This window comes from Hippocampus zosterae, chromosome 7, assembly GCF_025434085.1.
Source record: "Hippocampus zosterae strain Florida chromosome 7, ASM2543408v3, whole genome shotgun sequence".
NCBI classification, from domain to species: Eukaryota; Metazoa; Chordata; class Actinopteri; order Syngnathiformes; family Syngnathidae; genus Hippocampus; species Hippocampus zosterae.
In genome coordinates this window covers 533,550-553,819 of record NC_067457.1, presented here as the reverse complement: position 1 = coordinate 553,819, position 20,270 = coordinate 533,550, and the positions used below count along the sequence as shown (strand labels likewise).

The 20,270-nt window shown below is 52.7% G+C and overlaps 3 protein-coding genes and 1 long non-coding RNA gene across 5 annotated transcripts; 1 reads left to right on the top strand and 3 right to left on the bottom strand.

Annotated features, from left to right (window-relative positions):
• Window positions 1-6,212: 6,212 nt before the first annotated feature.
• Window positions 6,213-12,708, bottom strand: LOC127603254 (choline O-acetyltransferase-like). The gene is made up of 15 exons (XM_052069401.1): window positions 12,563-12,708; window positions 12,119-12,204; window positions 11,096-11,287; window positions 10,265-10,383; window positions 9,640-9,693; window positions 9,385-9,565; window positions 8,724-8,901; window positions 8,481-8,650; window positions 8,305-8,405; window positions 8,105-8,239; window positions 7,912-8,034; window positions 7,699-7,840; window positions 7,568-7,630; window positions 7,254-7,391; window positions 6,213-7,162 (listed from the first exon to the last, which is right to left on the bottom strand). Exons 2-15 carry the CDS (start codon window positions 12,158-12,160, stop codon window positions 6,875-6,877), a joined length of 1,926 nt encoding a protein of 641 aa, XP_051925361.1. The 5' UTR covers window positions 12,161-12,204; window positions 12,563-12,708; the 3' UTR covers window positions 6,213-6,874.
• Window positions 6,869-18,398, top strand: LOC127603343 (uncharacterized). Of its 2 annotated transcripts, XR_007963028.1 has the most exons (7): window positions 6,869-7,180; window positions 10,659-10,772; window positions 10,883-10,989; window positions 11,126-11,236; window positions 15,939-16,044; window positions 17,315-17,414; window positions 18,028-18,398. It is a non-coding gene; the product is annotated as an uncharacterized LOC127603343 (long non-coding RNA). The 2 variants fall into 2 exon arrangements; XR_007963027.1 differs by lacking the exon at window positions 6,869-7,180 and having other exon boundaries at window positions 9,527-10,772.
• Window positions 13,121-15,537, bottom strand: slc18a3b (solute carrier family 18 member 3b). The gene has a single exon (XM_052069416.1). It carries the CDS (start codon window positions 15,248-15,250, stop codon window positions 13,685-13,687), a length of 1,566 nt encoding a protein of 521 aa, XP_051925376.1. The 5' UTR covers window positions 15,251-15,537; the 3' UTR covers window positions 13,121-13,684.
• Window positions 17,543-19,975, bottom strand: rgrb (retinal G protein coupled receptor b). The gene is made up of 7 exons (XM_052069490.1): window positions 19,663-19,975; window positions 19,442-19,598; window positions 18,604-18,725; window positions 18,230-18,383; window positions 18,038-18,155; window positions 17,836-17,949; window positions 17,543-17,747 (listed from the first exon to the last, which is right to left on the bottom strand). Exons 1-7 carry the CDS (start codon window positions 19,757-19,759, stop codon window positions 17,601-17,603), a joined length of 909 nt encoding a protein of 302 aa, XP_051925450.1. The 5' UTR covers window positions 19,760-19,975; the 3' UTR covers window positions 17,543-17,600.
• Window positions 19,976-20,270: the final 295 nt, after the last annotated feature.

Here is a 20,270-nt window from a genome sequence, read left to right as displayed (position 1 = left end):
GAGCAGTTGTGTCAAGTGACAGGTTGACTCGTATTTGCCAACGGTGATCCACCATGTCGGCGGCGTGTGCCAAAAGGACACCGTGGGTTGAGCCCGGGTGGGAGTCAATGAGCTCCGTGGGATGTTTCTCTCATTGGGAGGGGGCTACATCTGTGTCTTTGTAGCCTGTCGAGTTCAAAAACTCGCCGTCGGTGGCATCCCTGCGCATTGATCTGTGAGTCCGCTGCGTCTTTGACCTTTGTTTGTCGCCCGCAGTCTTGCGCACAACGACCGGCTTTGGATCCCGTTTTGACCAACTCTGAATCAGTGTAGCGCACCTGCTCCGAGTCTTCTCCTTGTCGTGTTATTTTCAATCTTTCTTCACTTGCGTGTACGCTATGATGCCCTTTTGCTTATTCATGTGCGGCAGACGAGAATAACATACATTAAGCATTCATCAATACATTCTTTTTGGAGATTCACGCTTCACCATCCAAGAAGGTCACCTCTGCTACTGCAACTTTATGAATATGAAGGCCTTCTTTGTTTAAAAAACAAAAACAAAACGTCATTAGCGTAAAGTCGTAGCCAAGAACCTCCTGGCCACAGATTAAAGGCATTATCGGATGAATATTGATGAACCCCTGCAAGCCGTGGTTTACATGCGTTTAGGCCTGAAAGATGAAAATAGGATTTGCAGCCATGAGCCTGCCGATAAAACAAATTATTTCCTCGACAGAATGATTGTCTTCCAGGTTCCTTTCACTTTGTCTTGCCGGCTTCCAGCGAATTAGAATATATTGATCAGAATCTCTTTGCATTTTAACAGTCTTTAACAGGTTGAGTATTTTTTTTTTTTGTCCGCCGATAATGGGGAAGGCCGTGTTCTAATTTGCGGCGCTATCCTCAGATTCCGTTTCGTGGTCATCACTCCCAATAACCGATGTCAAATTTCTCTGTTCAACTTTAGCGTTTTGTTTTGCATTGTCACGGAGTGTCCTCCCCTCCCCCCCGCATGTCCGAACCCTAAACGCTCGTCCACTTTCTGTGAGCGCGGCATCGCAGAGGCAGTGCCACGAACGTTTGATGGTAATTGCGTCTCCTCCCGTTGCTTTAATGTGTGCTGAGATGCTTCCTCATCCGAAGGCGCTTCGCTTCGCAGCCGCAAAAACTCGCTTGCGTTGTTTTTGGCGTGTGCGGCATGAATGCCCTCTAGTCAAAAACGCGCTTCAGTATCAGCTTCTTGGAATGTGGGGGGGTTGGGGGGTTTCTTAGTATAAATCCTCCACACCGGCCATTATTTATCAGGGACAGCTATGGCCTTTTTTTTTTTTTCCAATTGATCCGAAGGGGGGGAAATCCATTTTGATGTGATAGCCGTAGCTTTTAACCAAACTGACTGCCGTCTCTGTAAGGTCAAGGATTGAGTGAGGCAAGTTATTTTTGTTCCCGGCATCACTTGGTTGCCGATCTATCATTGCGGCGTGGTGACATTGATACAGACTGGCCCCGAGTGAAAGATGGAGCAAGGCCGACAGAGGTGCAGCCCGATCCCTACGCCGGCCAAGCTGACTGCAAGCTTTTCCGATTCTTTGATTTGGATATTGGGCGACGTCAGCATGTTGCTGCGTTGCCACTAATTGTCATTTCGAAACAATAGCGCGCATGGTGCCGGCCACATTATTAGCATCCGTGCTGATTTCCTCGTTAGCATCCCGCCTGTCAGAATTTCTCCCGCTTCACCAGAAATTAGCGCTTGATGTTTGCAGCGCACGGCGGATTGGTGGACGCTTCCTGTTTTTGAACCGCAGGCATCTCCTCGGGTGTCTAATTGCACACGTGTTGCTCCTTGCGCACGCGGAGTTGCCGCAGATAACACCATCTGCTCGGTGTCCGCGCAAGATTGTGAAAAAGGGAAAAAGAGATGCTGCTCCTTGGCACCCACTTCAAAGTTTTCTTCTTGCTGCGTGTCAAAAGAGACGCGGCTTGTTAATATTTGAGGAATAGTAGGGATAGTAGCGGCGAATGCAAACGTTGACGGCGGCATTGCCTTTGACACGCGGTGCTCAAGCAGATGTCGGGGAGAAGCTCGGAGGCAGATGTTTGCCGCTCATTTCAAAGGCCACATTTTTACAGCCTTTTGGCGCCGACGGCGAGGTGATTAGCGCCGACACATGGCCGCCTTCCCAAGCTACCGGTAAAAACCTCGTCAACTTTGCTTTTCCGAATCGCAAAACTTGAATTGTATTCCGCCATCTTTGCCGCTCGACCTCCAGAATGTATCGATTTCCCTCCCATAGGAAGCAACGTGAATAATCCCTTCACGCCGCCATTCCTGCCCACGTTATTGTGCGCCGAGTTCATCCATCAGAATAAATGCTTTTTTTTTTTTTCTCCTTGCTTTGCTCAGTAGCGCAATCTGAATGTCAAAAAGCAGGGCCAAGAAAAGGCCAGTCAGTTTGCGAGTCTCCATTCAGCGGAGAGCTGTCGAAATGTCTCATGAGTGCTCTGGCAGTGCGGACCTCCAGGCTCAAGCTCGCATCGAGGTTGTTATGGAGCTGTCACGCTTAGGGTGACAGCACCCAATGTCAAGCCCCCCCCCCCCCCTCCTTATTTCCTAACATGTTAGACGGGGATGTATTTGGAGCCAATAACGGCAAAAGGGCACAAGTAAACGAGTTGCTCTTGTTCTGTGCCTCTTGACAGGTTTCACGGTGGAAAGGAACCATTTGATGCTTGCACCTGCTTGAAAAGCGGCGCCGATGCTGGTGGCTTCTTCTGGAAATTTTTGGGGGGTAAATATGCACCGAACCATTTCACACTTACTCAGTGGCCGGGTCATTCAAAAGTTTGTGTTTATCATCCACATACACCGTCATATTTGTCACCTTATTTGCAAGAAGTTAAACCGCAGTTGCGGGAGGCCTCCCCCATCCAGTCTAATTTGCGGCCCCGAAGGCTATTTGTCCCTCGGCGAAACCTTGTTTTGTCTTCCTCCGAGAGCTGTCGGCCCAGCCGCTTTTTCTGAAAAGTGGAAATTGAGAGCGCATCAAACCTGTTCGCGGTTATGTATGACCCCGAGTCTAATCGGACAGGCTCATTTACGCCGGGACACACGTTTCCTTGAAAGGGCCATCTTTTCCCGAGCCGAGCGCCGCCGGTCGGCACGCGGATCCCGGTGACAAACGGGGGGAGGGAAAGCTGAGCAGGGGGGGGGGGGGGGGTTCAAGAGGGCTCGCCCGTCATTTCATTAGGATGCGCTTTCTTTACGGAGAAGTGGATCCGACACTCCAGCTGTTCAATTACCCGAGCGGCCGTAAAAAGCCGAAGTGGCGTCTCCCGAGTGAGAGATTGTCACGCCGCCTGTAGCCGGAATGGCAAGATTTAGGACCCGCCGCTCCTCCGCGACAAGAGCCCCAGCCGAGGGATCCTCTCCGTCACCGGATATTGCGCTCCCCGGCCGCTCATTAAAGATGGCAACCATTACTTTGGGCACGGCTGGCTTCTCGCCGCCGCTCGGTCTGCCTTGACGGCCCCCTGGAAGTAAATAAACATAAATGAGCTCAGGAATGAGCGGGCGGCACCTGGGCCAAACCTGGGAAGGATTTGACTTGGGCTCTGCGCTTCATTACCTTCCTAATCTGTCTCATCATATCTCTCCTCGTTTTACCGTTCCATTTAATGACGGCTTCCCTTGAATTTTCCCTTTTTCCGCATCATCGGGAGAGAAAACGTGCGCGTGTCTTTTCTGACATTAAGGCACGAAAAGGTTCACTTTGCCCAAACGAGCGACAGAGCGCACCTCTGCTCTTCCATCGACCGGATCCGGCAGATCCGTAATTTAATTGGCACAGCCGGCGAACGGACACGGCTGCGCGGAACGCGTCTGGATTTTCCGGGAGTCGCCGCCGCAAAATGGCCTCTCGGGGAGCAAGTGTAAATATGAATGGCTGCAAACTCTGCCCTTCTTATTTAGCCTGTGACAAGCGGCGCCATTAGCTGCCCTGGTGGCGCTTTTCACTTGTCAAGCCCGATAAGACGTCCCTTCACAAGCCACGGCCGGCGCGTGAATTTTTCCCGCCGTTGTCCGAGCCGGGTTCTGCGAGGAGAGCGCGGCACCCCCGACCGATTCATTGCATCTCGCTTTTTCTCCCGACTGTCGCCTCGCATCCGCTCACCGTGGATGCGAGCAGGCTCCAACGCTAGCCGGGGAGGCGGTCGGTCGTTTTGGCGGTCGTTACGCTGATGCGAGGAGAACGTTGACGCTCCTGCCTCTGCGTGGTGCTTTTGTGGATGATTGACTCTAATGTCAGAGATGAATGCCTGGCACGAGCGATCTTCACTCGGGCCTGACCTCCCTCTACTCATCTTTAATATCAATACAAGTGATTATGATGAGTGTGGTCTCCCCCCGTGGACATGGCACCTTGGCCCGCTCGCTTCCTCACCCTCACTTTTCTCTCGCTAACCTGTTTTCACGGGGCCAGTTAAATGAGCCCCGGGCAAGGCGTGACGTGTCGCGGGACCACGGGGCCATAAATCATTCCCGAGAGCGGCGGCCGCGGCAGCCCGGAACGTCGCGGTCGAGATTTACGCCGCGTGGCGAAATATGGCCACCGCAATCTGGATCCTCATCTTAAAATTGGTTATTGATCCACCGATTACAGAATGAATCATGGGGGTGCCAACAAGTTGCTCCGTTTTACAGTAGTGCGGCGCCCAAAAAGTATCACGCTTTCAGGGAGTGGGGGGGGGCTCTCACCTCTCCTTTAATGGGGGGGCCCCGCTTCTCCCCCAGTTAGTTTTCAAGATGGTTTCTAAATGGAGCCCTCCCCGCCGCCCGATAAATGCCAGGGTGGCTATTATCATACTTCCTTTGTGAGTGAAAACAGTCATCCTCATAATATACGTTGGATTGGGCCCTAATTTTGAATGCTTGCAACAATGAGAGCGGTGGCGCTTGCGATGAATTCCCTCCGAAATGTCAATATCGGAGAAACAAGACAAGGAGGACATTTTGGGAGGCAAAATGTCAACTTTTCAAAAGGGAGCCGTGTCGTCCGCTCGCTGGCCTCTTCTGGATGTCATTAAGGTTCAGTTTTATTCATAGCCGTTTATATCAATATGCTGATTGTTTGTATGTGTGTCGTGGGGGGGGGGGGGGGGGTGAGTAGCCGTGAACTCATTTTCTGACACGTGGACTTGGCTCCAGGATGCCTTGATAGTCTACCCTGTGTGGTTTCAAGACGGTAGATGGAACCATCTTCTTCTCTTTGTATAAAAAGCTCCCGTTCTGTCTCACCCCCCCCCCTCCCAGTTGTGTCCATTTCAAGGTGTTAAAGTGAACATGTTGAGGTTTGCTGCACATTTTGGCCGCCTATTCCTTTTATTCCTTTTTCTTCCTGGACACAAACAGGTCTCCAGGGGGGCCTTTTCAGTCAATAGTGGTCAGCCTTCAAGGCTCCACCTGCGCCGCTTGGTGTCGAGGGTCTCCAGGTGGGCATCCGCTATCGATCCGCACGTCAAGCGCCACTGCCCAATTGTCACCGTCGGCGTTGGCTTTCGAGGAGCCGGGCCGGCGCTCTGTCAATAAACTCAAAAGGTGCACAGCCGCCGGCCAATGTTTACCCCTCGGGTCCCTTCAATATAATGACGATGGGACCGGACGAGACTCCCGTGGTTCAATCGACAATTTGTTGGTGACCAAAAGAGGAAGTCCACCCGAAGCGAACGTTGACCGCAAAAGTCATTCAAGCCAAGGATCTTTTTTTTTTTTTTTTTTGATGCCTTCTTTTCTGCGGGAGGTTTTCTGCATGATCAGACATGAAGTCTTTCTTTTGCGTCCCCCACGGAAGCCGAGGGCGCTGTCACGCCCCCCCCCCCCCCCCCCCCAAGCAGGCGTCGGGAAATAGGCGCTTGAATGCTCGCCGAGTGTACGATGGAGTCATTTGTCCCCTGCGAAATGCAACGGCGTCTTCGAAGCGTTGGACTGCGCGTTGTGCTCGCTCTGATGAATTGGCTCCTTTGATGCAAATCCACTTTCAAGCAGCCTGCTTTTGGCGTTTGTTTTATGGCTTGAGTGATGAAAGACGGCGTGCGCTGCGATGACGACGACAATTATGGATCGTTGAATGAATCCATTGGGATGATGCAACCTGAAGGTTGCGGACTTTTTGGGGGCCGAATTGGGCAATTAAACGCCGACGACGCGTTTGGTAGAATGCAATAGTCCCTTGTTGTTGACCATATCATGATCCTTTATTTGTCCACAATGGGGGAAGAGTGCACGCGGGCGACAAGCCCACCCATGTTCGCGACAACACAATGCACCTTGCTCACAGATAAATAAATATTTCTTATCGGACTAAAATATTTTCTGACATAACATTGAAGGACTGACTCGTGACCTGTCACTGGCTCGATATAGTGCTCTGTTTCTATACGTTGCAACATCACACTTTGGGATTGTTATTTTCTGGATGCACTGCACACCAACACAAACGGGACATTCTTTAGTTTACGCCATGTAGCTGGAAGATATTGTAAAGTACATTTTGCATCACTTAAGGCGCCATTTTTTTTTTCTCCTGCATACCGGTACACTAATATATTGCACATTAGAAGCTTCGGACCTAAAAACGGCGGCTCCTCTATTGGAATCGGCATGCCTTTGAGTTTTCATTGATTGGTATATAAATAGCAATAATCTATCATTGTATGCACAAAAACAAGGTCGGCGCCTGAAAAGGCAGAGATGGCCGCCGCTACTGTACGTACAACACGACTATGCTAAGACTGTGGCTGGAATGTGGTGAAATGAGCTCAATTGCACAGAAAAGCAAGATCCATCCTGACAAGGCTAAAATGTCTTTGTTTTGGTTTGTTTTTTTAGACATCACTTGAGCAACACGGCCCCGCCCCCCGTCCGTGAGGCTCGCTGCCCTCCCTGGCCACCGGCGGCCATCTTGGTGGCAGCGGCGGTTGCGGAAGCATCGCACAGGTCCCCGATTTCCAGCAGGCCCTCGTTCAGGGCTTTGACAAAAACGGCCGAGCTGGTTTGTGTGCTTTCCCAGAAACTGGACACGCAGAAGACGATGTGGTCCGGCTGTGGGTTGTAGCAGGCGCCGTAGCCGTTGGGCACCACCGGACCGTAACAACAGAACATTTCCACCGCGGTCGGCACCTGAAGACCACAAGACGGGTAAGTGAAGCGCTTGCCTTGACGTACACTCGACCCTGAAAATATTCCACCTTATGCAAAGAGATGACCATACCTGACTGGTGGACAGGATGAATCGGTTACTAGCCAGGAAGGTTTCGTCGCAAAAGATCTCCGGACGCTCCATGTTGAGTTCCTGGGCGCTCTTCAGCAGTCCCAGGAGATGATTGTCGATTGCCATTCCTGTAATCGCCTTAACAACAGATCGTGAAGTTTCAAATTGAGGCTTGAGTCTTCGGTGTCAATCTGGAACCCGAGATTTCTCTTTTTTCCTAGCGTCACTCCATGAAGGCAGCGTTCGGAACTCCGTGCCAAGATTCCCAACGCGGCCCGTGATTTTGTGACGATTCTTAGCGTCGTCTCACTTACTGCAATCGTGTAGTCGGTCTGGGCACTTATTGCATCCCTCAGTCGTTTCATTTTTTCCGTTTCCTGCGAGGAAAACGAAAAACACAGACCAGTCACGGGTAAAAAAAGCAGGGGCGGGGGGGCTCGCCCACCGTGTGAGGGCTCCTCTCGTCCGTCATGGACTTGACAAAAGCCAAGGCTTCGGCAGTTGCCGAGCGAATGTTATCCACCCGTCCGTCCCGGAAACGCCTGATGGAGGCGCTCTCGTAGGTGGAAACCAGCTTCCCGCTGCACCTGAGCACAAGATGCGCGCAGCCGTCGCAATGTCGGCGGCGGCTAATTGCGCCGGAGGGGGGATTCCTTACTTGAAAAATGCCAGCTGGAGGGCCACTTGTACAAATGCGTCCGGACTCATTTTTTGCTTCTTGATAAATTCTTTTCCGTAACCTTTGAAGGTGAAAACGTCCATGTCCAGATTCTTCACCAGCCTGGAGGAAAAAAAACCACAAGACGCGCTGTGCCAAACCTGCGGACACAGAAGCTTCGCCCAGACCTTACCTCTGCAGTCGCTCTTTGGATCCCGCAAAGAGTCCCTGGATTTGGGCGTTAGATTTCCACCGGAGTCTCCTTGGGGCCGGAAGCTTTCGGCCACTGGCTGGCGGCTTCGCGGCCTCCGCGGCGGTCCCGGCGGCTCTGTTGGCGAGAGCGAAACCTGGATTTCTTCTCCAGATTTGGCGCAGTAGCGATATTTTGCTTACATGTGCTTAGTCAGGTGCTCTGAACATTGCACCAGAACGACCCCCTCAAAGGCGGAATGCTCGCACACGGCTCCGCATATTCCGTCCATTCCTACGACAAACTACAAGGCGGGGCGCAGCCTTGAGCCCGGCTCGTCAACGTCGCGGGCGGATGGCGCGGCTGTCGTTGGCCTGACCTGCATTGACTTGTCATACCAGCGGTTGGCGCCGTTCTTTTCCCAGCCGCCGCCGTGCAGCATGAGCAGGGCCCGCTCGCTGTCCGTGGCCCTGTTCCCGCTGGCCTCGTCCAGGCACAACACGCACAGGCAGCTTTCTATCAGCGCCAGAGAGTCTGTGTTGGTTTGATCTGGAAGAGAGACGTGTCGGTTATCGCCTGTCTCAATGGCGCTGAATGAGGAGGGAGGGGGGGCGGTGTGCACCTTTTGCCAGAATATCCCAGGCTCGTGCCCATTCTGTTCGGCCATCCGATGTCAAGAGACCAAAAGGCGGAAACCGCTCTTCGGCGTTCCCCGCCATTGACGCGGTTTTCTCCAGTTGGGACAAGATGTCCGCCTCACTCAGCGGCTCGCCATCGACGACGACGTCCAGTGCGAAAAACTGCCGCCACAAACATGGACGACAGAAATCAAGCCGTTCTGAGCCCATCTCACTTTGTCGCCTCGTACTTTCAAGGACGGCCAAAGGAGATGCGTCCGGCTGCGTCATGACGCGACTCAAGCGACGAAGCCGCAGATGGAATAGTGATTCTGATTCTGAGGAGAAATTTGCTCTCAAAGAGTCAGGCCACCCCAACTTTACGAGGGAAAAGCGGCTGACTGGGCACAATTTGTTGAGAAAGGCCCACTTCCCCCGCTCACAAGCGAGAATCGAAACTCGTTTAATGGCGCCCAGTTAACGCGAGAGGAACAACGTTGAGGGTGTCATCAATTCATTAGCTCTGCAGCCAGCCGTGACGCGCCAACGTTGTGTTCATTATCAATCGTTCAGCCCCCCCCCCCCTACGCTGTGTTCGTGGGGCGTTCCGATGTCGGGTTTTACGCGTGCGTGCACGTTGATGCATCCGTGGGTCGGCGCCCTGACCTGGTTCTTGCACGCCACGATGATGTGCTCGGATGCCGCGGGGGCCGCGTTCTTGCGGACCGCCAGCGCGTCCGTCTTCAGACCCGGGTAGCGGTACGAGGTAAACAGTCGGCCGTACTGCTCCATGCACAGAGGGGTGCCGGCCAGCTGGCCTCGGGCGAACTCCACAGGGAGCGCCCCCCTGAGAGCGAGAGAGAGAGAGTAGCAAGCGCTCGTCTTGAGGCCGACTCGATGGTTTCCTCACGGCGTACTCACGTATCAATCAGGGCCTTGTACTCCAACACGCCTCCGACGAGGCGCGCGGCATATCTGAAATGAGTCCGAATGAGAGCGTTTAGGGTTCTGGCTAGCGGTCACGATGCGAGCGAGGTGCACTGCCGTCTCTTTAAGGGCCGCCGGTAATCACCTTAGTGCAAATTACCGGCCTGCACAGAGAGAGCAGAGCGCTCGTGTGCGCGTCTGCGTTGATGCGAGTGGGCGACACGGGCAAGCGGGGGGGGGGGGGAACGCGCGGCCTTGTCAGCCGCCATCACGCAAGCCATTCGTCTTCCCCTACGAGATCGGTGCGAAGAGGGCGTCCGCTGAGCGCCACGCCCCTCAATGAGGCCTGACCGGCGGGCTCGATTGGGGAGCTTGGCCGTGTCACTCCCAATTAAACGAGCGGCGGCGGCGGCAGATGCTAGCGGCCGCTCGCGGCGCTCTGGAAATATTCACTTAGTGCATCAAAGCTGTCGAAAGTTCACCAAATGGGGTTCTCCATCGCTCGGCCTTTTGAAATCCACACTCGGGTCGGATTGCCAAGAGTATTGTCTTTTTGGATGTTTTGAAAGTGGTTCTATGGGGGGGCCAAAAAGTGGCTACAAAGCCGCGTCTCGCCTACCTCAAAGCATCCTTCTGATCTTGAAACGTCTGCTTAGGAAACACCATGGCGGGACTGGAGTTGACCGGGAGGGCCAACCTGTTGCTCAGGTACATGTCCTCCAGCCAGTAGTCGTACACCTGCGGGATTTAACATGGAAAAGATGATGGGGGCGGGGGGGGGACTTGAGGGATTACGTTCAGAGTGGAAGTTAAAGTGCAGTGGAGTAAAAAGCCCATTACGGGGCATTTGTGCTGGATGTGAAAAGCGCGTGGGTTGCTGCTGCTGCCCGGCCACAGTAGGCGCCGTGATGGATATCGCCGAGAAGGCTGAGTTGCCACCCGTCACCCGCAGTCTCCGAAGAGGTATTGAGGCAGCGACAACAAATAAATCCTACTTACTTGTCCTTTTTCAGTCTCGTTACATGAATCTCCCATTTTGGGCCACAATTTGGGAGAGCACGTTCAACTCACCCCTGCGAAATGGAGAACTTCAAAACGGAGGCCGGCTGCTACGGACCAACGCAGAGGTGAACGCAGCTCTTGAGCGGATGCCCAAATTCAAAATAAAAGCGGTACGGTGAGAGTCCATCTGTGCCATTGGTTAATTTTTCAGATGAAATGTTTCTTGTGTTTTCAGGACCGAAAAGTCAAGCATCAAAGGGTACCAAAGCGGCTCATCTCAGCCGCTGGCCCCAGCAAACATGATCGATGTTGAAGATTTCATCTGTTTTAAGTTGACACCGAGTAAGTGGCCATCTGTCATGATGCGACTGTATCGTTAAACCAAAAAAAACCCCAACCGAGCTCTCCGTTGTGATGTCTCCATTTTGTCCCATCCCTCATTGCATACCCAATTTTCCATCTTGTCCCTCCTCTCCAGGAGCTTCTTCTGCAGAACTTGGCCAAGGCCACCGGGCGCTCCAAACTTCTCCACGATGGCCTCGGTCTTGCGGAACTGCTCGTCCGTCACCAGATGCCGCACGCACTTGAGGTAGGTGTCCAGCGTTTGCTTCAGGGGGGGCACGGGAACCTTGGGCAAGCCCTGATGAAAATGGGACGGGAAAAAGCACCCACCGCCGCTTTGATGACAGTCCGACAGCTGCGCAATGTCATCACCCTCGCAGACCCTTCTTGTAGCGAGTCTTCATTGCCGAGACGGATGAGGAAGAGACGCCGTCATTATTAGACGCTTAATAATTCATTCTTAATGCCTCGAGGCCCATTAGGCGATAAATTCCGACACCCTTTAGGGAATACGAATATGCTCTTTAAAAAGAAAAGAAAAACAAATGCAAATGAATGATCTTTTCTGCCTGACGTTTGATCATTTGCATGCGGTTGCCGTGGGCGACCAGCTGTTAAGCCTGACCCTTGCGTTGAATTCCTCAAGTTAAATTGGTACTCCCCCCCCCCCCCCCCCCATTATTAACCAAGCAACCAGCATGAGAGTGCGACCACTGGTCAAATCATTAGGTACACCTGCACCCTCCAAAACAAAGATAATAATTCTTAGTTTGAATGTTTTCAAGGTATGATTTTGTTTCTCAGCAATACTTTACTTAGCACCAGAAAGATGTTTTACAGAGAGAGAATTAAATTGAGCCCCGGAACTTTTTTTAATATGTGGAAAAAATAAAATCACATTTTCAATTGCCCCGCTTGTTGTTATCCGTCGCAGGCTTCGACAGCAGAACAAAGTTAGTGTACATTGCAAACAAATCATTTTGGGGCCAATTCAAGTGAAAGTGAGCCCTTCCCAATGAGTATTTGCATGATAGGTTGCAGGCGCTCTCCCGAGCGCTGACGCTTCTGAGGCGTGCGACACGTGAAACTTAAAACGGAAAAGGAATCCAATTGTCCAACGTAAGCATACCTGCGGGCCCGCTGCGGCCGCCTTGCTCTCTGAACGAGACATCTTCGACCGTCGGGAGCGGTCGGGGCAAACGTTGAGGCCGTCGGCTGTGCGCGGCGTACAAAGGCAAAAGAGAGGAACATGTCGAAAGATGGTGAGAGCATGCGCTTTTGGTTTAAAAAAAAAAAAAAAAAGGCAGCTTCCTTCTAGTTTGTTACGACAAATAAATGCACTTCAAAAGGAAATCATTTGCATGCGCCATCCACTTTCTTTCCTTGAGAGCGTTGCCGAAAAACCTTCGGATCGGGGGTCACAGATGGCCCACAAGAGGGTTTAATCGGGCCCATCATGCCAATTCCATAGTCATCCAAAGAAATGTCGTTGAGGGGGTGGGGGGGAACAACTTAAAAATGGTACATTATAAAACGGAATCATTTCTCTGAACATAATCAAAAGTGACCATACCTATTCAGGGGAGCGAGATCAGCGAGACCCCCGCATCCATGCCGCCGTATCCCATCTCAAGACAAGTCCCCTGCTCGGAAGTGGAGGGAGATGAGGAGGAGGAGAGGGCAAAAGTGGGGGCGGCTGGACCCGGGCTCGTCGGCGTCCTTGTGCACGCTGGCCCTGCGAGGCTCCACGTGGAAAAAGATGCCGAAGGAAGGTGTGCCGCAGGACTCCACCTATACCCTCTCTCCACCCTCCGTACCGGAGGCATGAAACTCCTCCCATCGAAATCTATTTGTGAGGCAGATTATTTTAGCCCCCACCATCCCAAACTCGTCTCCCTCCTCAACATCCGAAGGTTAAATTCTCGTATGAATGCAAGCTACGAGATCGGAAGTTGTTATCTTCTGCACACCTCCACCTCCCATTAAAAACGGGTTAGCGACCAAGCAATGTGTGCGCAAAGTTTTCCCACGTGCATCTTTCATTGAGATGAGGCTAATAAAGCAATTGGATCCAACAAAAAAAAAAAATGACCCAACTATGAATCGATAAGAAAAGACGCCACAGCTGGTCTCACACATCCAAACAGATTTATTCAACTCACAGTCAATAAATGAACACACAGATGGACTTGTCTTCAGGAGATCGGACTCGTCTTGACAAAATGCTGCAGACTGACACACACACACACTCACAGCCACTTGAGCTTTTTTTTTTGTGCTCGCGTATTTTTTTTTTTACCTTGTGCAGTTCATTTTCTCCACATTTGTACAAATCCGGTTGTGCTGATACATTGAATTTTTCCCAACGACAAGGAAGAAAAGAAATTAATCTCACCAACAATGTACTCAAATAAGTCAAAACAAAAACACATAAAAATAGATGGGCTTTTTTTGTGCTCGTGGACGTGTGCTGTTTATATTTGGTCCCACAATTAGCAATAGTTTTTTTCCCCCCACGAGAATCAAACGGAATGAAATTACAAAGATGATGAAAGAAAAACGGTCACACGCACACAATTGTTATTATGGTGATTGGGAGGTTGTTGTTTTTTTTTTGTTAGTTTTTTATAGTGCACATAACTTTGACTGAGACACGGGGAAGCGGGAAGGGGGGCGGGGGGTCCGACGACTTAGTTCAAGTGAACTCGTCGGACTGCGAGCGCCGCGCTTCGAAGGCGTCGAAGGCGTCGAAGCCGTTCTCGTCCGGCGGGCCGCAGGCGCCCTCGTCGCCGTGGCCCCTTTTCTTGCTGCGCTTCTCGCTCTTGTCGGCCCGCCTCTCCTCCAGGCGGATGGCGTCGTACAGCCCCTGCGGGGGCTCGTCCAGCAGGGTGTCCCTCTCCGAGTAGGACGGCCTCATGCGGCAGACGTTGCGCAGCAGCAGCAGCGCGGGCGCGTACAGCACGTTGACCAGGCCCATGCCCAGGTTGAGCTGGACGAAGCCCCGGCTGTGCACGATCTGGCCCGCCACCACGGGGCCCATGGCGTACGCCACCGAGTAGGAGATGTCCGCGATGGCGTACACGCTGCCGTAGACGGAGACGTGGCGCACGTCCACCAGGAAGGCGAGCGTGGGCAGCAGCGCCGTGTCCACCAGCGCGATGCCGAAGCAGATGCCGCACAGCGGGGCCACCAGCTGGCCGAAGCTCTTGCAGGCCGGCACCGTGCACGAGCTGGCGCCGATGATGACCAAGCCCAGCGCGCCGTAGAACCACTGCAGGTTGGGGTGACGCGCCGCCAGCCGCACGGTGACGTAGACGCCGAGCACGTGCGGGAAGAAGGCGGGCAGCCAGGTCAGGCCCACCTGCCACCGCGTGGAGTGCATGGTGCTCTCCATCCACTTGGCGATGGTGGGCTCCAGGAAGGCCAGCGGGATGTTGCACACCGTCAGCGCGCCGGCCACCACCGCGATGTACGGGTCGACCATGAGCCGGTGGATGGGCGTGCCGACCGGCATGTTCTCGCGAGTCCTGTTGGAGAAGGGCCGCAGCAGGGCCAGGAACAGGAAGCCGTCCGCCAGGCACACGAAGGCGAGCACCAGGAAGGGCACCCGCTTGCCGGCGAACTCGTACAGGACCCCGCCGAAGGGAGGCGCCGCCAGGCTGCCGAAGGAGATGAAGGCCAGCGCGATGCCCAGCGCCCGGCTGCGCTCGGCCTCCTCCGTGTACTTGTCGGCGATCATGGCCAGGCCCGACGTGTCGGCGAACGCCGAGCCCAGGCCCTGCAGGCTCCTGGCGGCGAACAGCGTGGCGTAGTTCTCGCCGAAGGCGAAGATGCACGTGGAGAGGAACATGACGCTCAGCCCGATCAGCAGCGGGATGTCGTAGCCCACGCGGTCGATGAAGGTGCCGCTCAGGGGGTTGACCAGCAGCTGCAGGATGGCTTTGGACGCGAACAGGACCCCGATTTGCACGTCCAGGTTGGCGGACCCGCCGCGCGCGCCGGTGTCGTTGCCGCTGCCGTTGGCCCGCGGCTCCGACTGCTCGTTCTCCAGGTCGGCCAGGTAGTCCGGGATGATGGGCACGATCACCATGTAGAGCATGTTGTCCAGCAGCAGCGCCACGCACACGATCACCAGGATGACGCGCCGCTGCCGCTGCGGGTCCCGCATGGCCGTGCCCAGCTGCTTGGTGCGCGCGCCCATCTCGGACAGCTTGACCGCGGCCGACCTGGCCAGCCCGGACGATCCGCCGTCGGCGTTCATCGCGACGTGCCGCTTTCTTCGACTCTCGGGCTCAGACTGTGCGCGCAACGCCGAGCCCCCCTCGCCTTGTGCGTCAAAGGGGAGGAAAGTTACGCACGCCCCTCCATGCTTCTCGGCGCCCGTTCCCCCCTGTTCACGCGGCCGTCTTGGCTGCAGCTTGCTGGCGCCGCCGAGGACGCGTCGAGTCTTCCATCCTCACCTGTGGCACTTGAGCGCTCGGCTCTGACGGCGTCGCTGCTGCCTCCTCCGTGGCCATTGGTGCGCGTTAACCCGCTTCTCTTTTTTTTCTTTTTTTTTTTGGTCCCCCTCCTCACGCTTCTCCCACCCGCCCCCGTTCCTCCTCTTCCTCACACCAATGTGACATCTGCGCCTAGTGGACCCGGTCAGCACTTTGGCCCCTTTATGCTAATTTCCTATCCTGGCGGCGCTCACTTCAGCCAATGAGAGACGCGATGCGGGGGCATCATCCCATATCGCCCCGGGAAAGGGAAAATATTTAGTACACTGTAAAGATCGCAAATTGGATTTTGGGATTGGGGGGGCGGGGGGGGGGGGGTAGTAATTCTTGACGTTGTAATGTACCGGTAACCCAATTTCCCCAACGGCAAAACGTCTTTTGATTCGCCCGACTTGAAATGTGTGTTGCCTTTGAATGTTGAGTTCACCCAACTATTTTTTTTCTCTCCAGTGATTCATCACACTCTGCACTTGACGCCAACCATCCGATGATGAACGCATCTGTCTTCAGTACGGGGAGGCCTACTCGTGTCTCCAAAAAGTTTCGATTCTACTCCGTAAGTAAAACCAAAAAGTAGACTTTGAATTGTACGAAAGTAAAAATGTGATCTTTTTTTCCCATTGCGATCCTGTCCTGTGCTTATCCGAGCGAGCGAGCGATCGGCCTTTTTATATCGCTGAAAAGTATGACGAGCTGAATATAAAATGTGACATTTTCAATAAGGATCCGTTTGACTCAAACTGAAATGCCACAAAGATCTCGTCTCCCATCCAAAAGAGAACGCAAGCCCGACCTTTCCGGGCAAGTTACGTTTCTCGAACGTGACACTGGCGCCACCTTGTGGCATAAAATGGCAAATGCCCATCGTAGTTAGAAATCATTCGTTTTGAGCCAGTAGAGGGCAGCAAAGACCTGACGTGGAAACACGCGGCGCAGTACTCAAAACGTTCCATCATTTTTGCAAGCAAGGCAAGGCGATGTTCCAAATGTTTATATTGATGGATTTTTAATTTGAGACGAAAGCAAAAAAAAAAACATGAATATGATGGACCGTATTGTACAAAACATTCAATGCGTACGTAGTGGTGGAATGTGTTCAACTGTCGAGTTCATACAAGGCAACGGGAGCTTTGGGAATCCCTTTGTCCTCTTAGCCGTTTTGCAAAGGCTTTCAAGAAAAGTCCCCACGGTGACTCCGGGAGCAGTAGAGTTGCATAATCTCTTGTCAACCGATCCAACCTGCAGACTCTGACGTCATTTGACCTTTGACACCTTTTTGTTCCCTGTAGCATGACGCTCAGAGACTGGTACCGTCATCCGTCCGCGTACTCGACACGTCCGTGTTTGCAGCCCGGCTATATCTGTCCATGACAAGGTGTCCTCCTTTGATTCCTCGTTGCGTTCTTAAGCGCTGCTTCTAACCCGGGCTCGGGACCGAATTGGATCACAAGTTCAGCCGCTCGCTTTGCGAAAGTGTTCCAAGAATGCCGCACGCTAATCTCACCGCGCGCCGGGCCAACTCCCTACGAGGATTATTTTAGCGCTAATGTAATATTTGAAAGCTGTTTTGACGGCTTATTGGAGCGTTCCTAATTGAAAGGTTTTGCTTTGCGCACTCTCGGAAGATGCTTTTGATTTGGATTTGAAGGCCACTTAATTAGGTACACGAGACAGCCACGCCATTTTGCATGCGCGTCGGCATAGATGGATAAGCAGAGACTTTTGGTCTGGCGCGGCACCTAACGTCACATCACGCGGGTTGGGAATCACGGAGGCACACAATCGCATTAGATTTGAACATTGGAGCGATTTTGTTCTCATTTCAGATTAAAAGGTTCCTGAAGGGGCATCCTCTCCACTGGCGCTGTTGCCTTCTGGCTCGTATGACGACCGGCCTGCTCGTGGCTTGTTTCTGGACCTGCTTAGGTAAGCTGATCAGCCAGGTGCATTCAGGGAACCTCTCACTTGTGAAAGCAATAAAACCAAACGGGGACCGTTCGGTTGTCGGTGGCAGTCGCTTAACTTACAATGAATCACACGAGTTCATGTACAGTATTTATTTATGGATTAACCCCCCCCCCCCCCCCCCCCAAAAAAGGTAAACTTTTCCGCCTATTTCGACTTGGTCTTCTTGGGATCCGGCTCGGCTATCTTTTGCCCGGTGAGGAAGTACCACACGCCTCCGCGGTAGAACTCGTTGCCGAAGGAGTAGAGCAGCGCGTTGAAGATGGGGTTGGTCTTGGCCACCACCGGAAGCACCTCCAGAGGAAGAAAGCGCAACCCGCGCGCATTTTACCAGGGCCGCCGGAATGTCCGGCCGTCAACTTTGAGGATTCGATTGGCTCACCATTCGCAGCTTAGGGGATATAATCTTGACGTTTTGGAAGCAGGCGTAGACGCACATGAGCACGTAAGGACCCCAGCACATGAGCATCACCCTCAAAGGCAAACTGGTGTTGAACTGAAAAGCAACAAGTCCAAATCGGAATTGACGGTCCGTCGCGCAACCGCCTTTCAAAGCGCGCACCGTCGCTTTCAGGCGTGCTTACCCGGTGGTGATGGACCTTCTTGAAGTATTTGTTGATGGCGCTGTAGCACGACAGCATGGTGAGCGCCGGGAAGGTCAAGTAGAGCAGCACCAGGGTGAGCATGAAGGTGACAAAGTCCCTAACGAGAGAAGATCATCGCCTTTTCCTCATGCTCTCTCGCTGTTCCCATTTTGCTAAGTGTGTCTCTCCTACCTGTCACCCCTGGTGTAGTCCAGAGTGCAGCAGGTCCTCATGGGCTCAAAGTCGTACACGCCCCAGCCCATGAGTGGGACGGCAGCCCAGAAGATGGACAGGACCCAGATGATGGCGCTCATCGCGATGGACGTGCTCCAGAAGAGCTTCTGTCCTGCGTGGTGACGAAGCGGTAACTACAAAAGCGTGTCTGAATATCGTTTGCATTTTTTTTCCTTATGAACAACCCCCCCCCCCCACACACACATGTTAGATCAATACAAGAGCTGCATCAAAAATGTCCACTTTCGCTTCTTTTGGATCAGCTCTCGTGTTGAATCTTGTCCGACTGTCTTCATGTTGATGCGTTCATTTTTTTCAAGTTTTAAACTCACTGGTGCAGTACTGGTGATAGCGGTCCCAAGCGATGGTCGCCATGAAGCTGATGGATGCCAGGACGGCAATCATGCCCTGGAAGCCGTGATAGGCGCAGCCGTTCTGGCCAAAAGGCCAATGTCTACAAGCAGGGAGGGGGCGGACAAAGACGCACGCATCCAAACATATCAGGAAGGTTGGGGCGGGGGGGTTAAGGGAATGGACATAACATATTTTCTCTGCTAATCTTCTTAACAGAATTTTAGATTCCTGAGTACAGACTTCAAGTAGCATCCAAGTAACACTTCATTTTATCCGCTGAAGTGATTTGCATTGTTTTGCTTTGTTTTTCTGGCATCGGGATCGTTCACGCAACTTGCTTTTAACGTAATAGAAGAAAGCCTAAAATGACCCTGTTCTGGTTTAAGTGGCATTTAATTGTAGTCCAGGTTGTACAGTACATCCAAATTGAACAAATGCGGTACATCCCTTGCAGTGTGTCTTTTAGTTTACAAGATGTAGAAGATTTTCACTTTATTTTTGAGTTCAAAACATTTTAATTGTATGTGTTTGTTTCTTTCCCCATTTTAAAGCGCAGAGTAATGCAAAATATTTGTTGATTTGATATTTGTAACAGTCCCGCTCGCGGCTGCTTCCTGATTCTCCCAATCACGTGATTACAGGTCAAGTTTGCCGCCCAAAAAAAATGTCAACCTCGAAGGTGGTGGTACTAGCTAACTAGATTTGTTGTTGTTGTTGTAGAGGCTTGTCCGCCGAACTAGTCTAGTTAAGAAATATCACTTGTACAAATTACGACCAAACTGTTCGATCAGGTGTTGGTGTTGGGGGTTTCCGAACCGGATGTAGCTGGCGTAGGCCGCCGTGAGTCCGTTGACGTTGAGGCTCAGGTCGGCCAGGGCCAAGTTGAAGACCAGGGAGTTGCCGGGGGTCCTCAGCTCCCGGACGCGCAGGAAGGAGACCACGGTGACGGCGTTCAGGAGGAACCCGAGGACGCCTGTCGAACGGACCACGGGTGAGACCGAACGACGGCACCGACAGAGTTCCTCGTTTCGACTTACCGCCGACAAAGAGCGCCGAGCCGAACAAGAACATGTCGAAGTCGTCGAAGCCCTCAGGTAAGGTGTACCCCGCCATGTTGTTGACCGAAGACCACATCAACCTGTGGACTTTTCCCCTCGAAAACTATTTTCCCCCCCCAAACTTCGCCGAGGCTAAATCAATACAACCTTTCTGCCTCTGTCCTCCCCCCTCAAAAGTGAAGCTTTGTGTTGCTCTCTTGTCACATGAAGGGGAGGGTGTAAAAAGAGAACAATGAGCTTAAGATTTGTTACTCGGCGCTGCTCCAATCCCCCCAAGAATGTCCGAACAACAACGCGTGTGGGGGTCTTCATCTCTCATGACTTTCATGAAGTTCTCGAATGGACTGTGTCACCTTGTCATTAAGAATTGTATCGTCTCTGCAAAGTGATTGAAGTTCCATCTTTCAGTTCTTCCATCCATCAATACTGGGGGGCATCATCTCACAAAGTCAGCTGGGAAAGGGCCCAACCCCCCCCCCCCCCCCCCCCCCGCCCTAATGACACGAAACTGCGATGGGGAAGTTGGACCCTTTGCTCTCTCGGCAGCCCATTTTGAAATTGTGTGGCGAGAATCTGATTGCATTAAC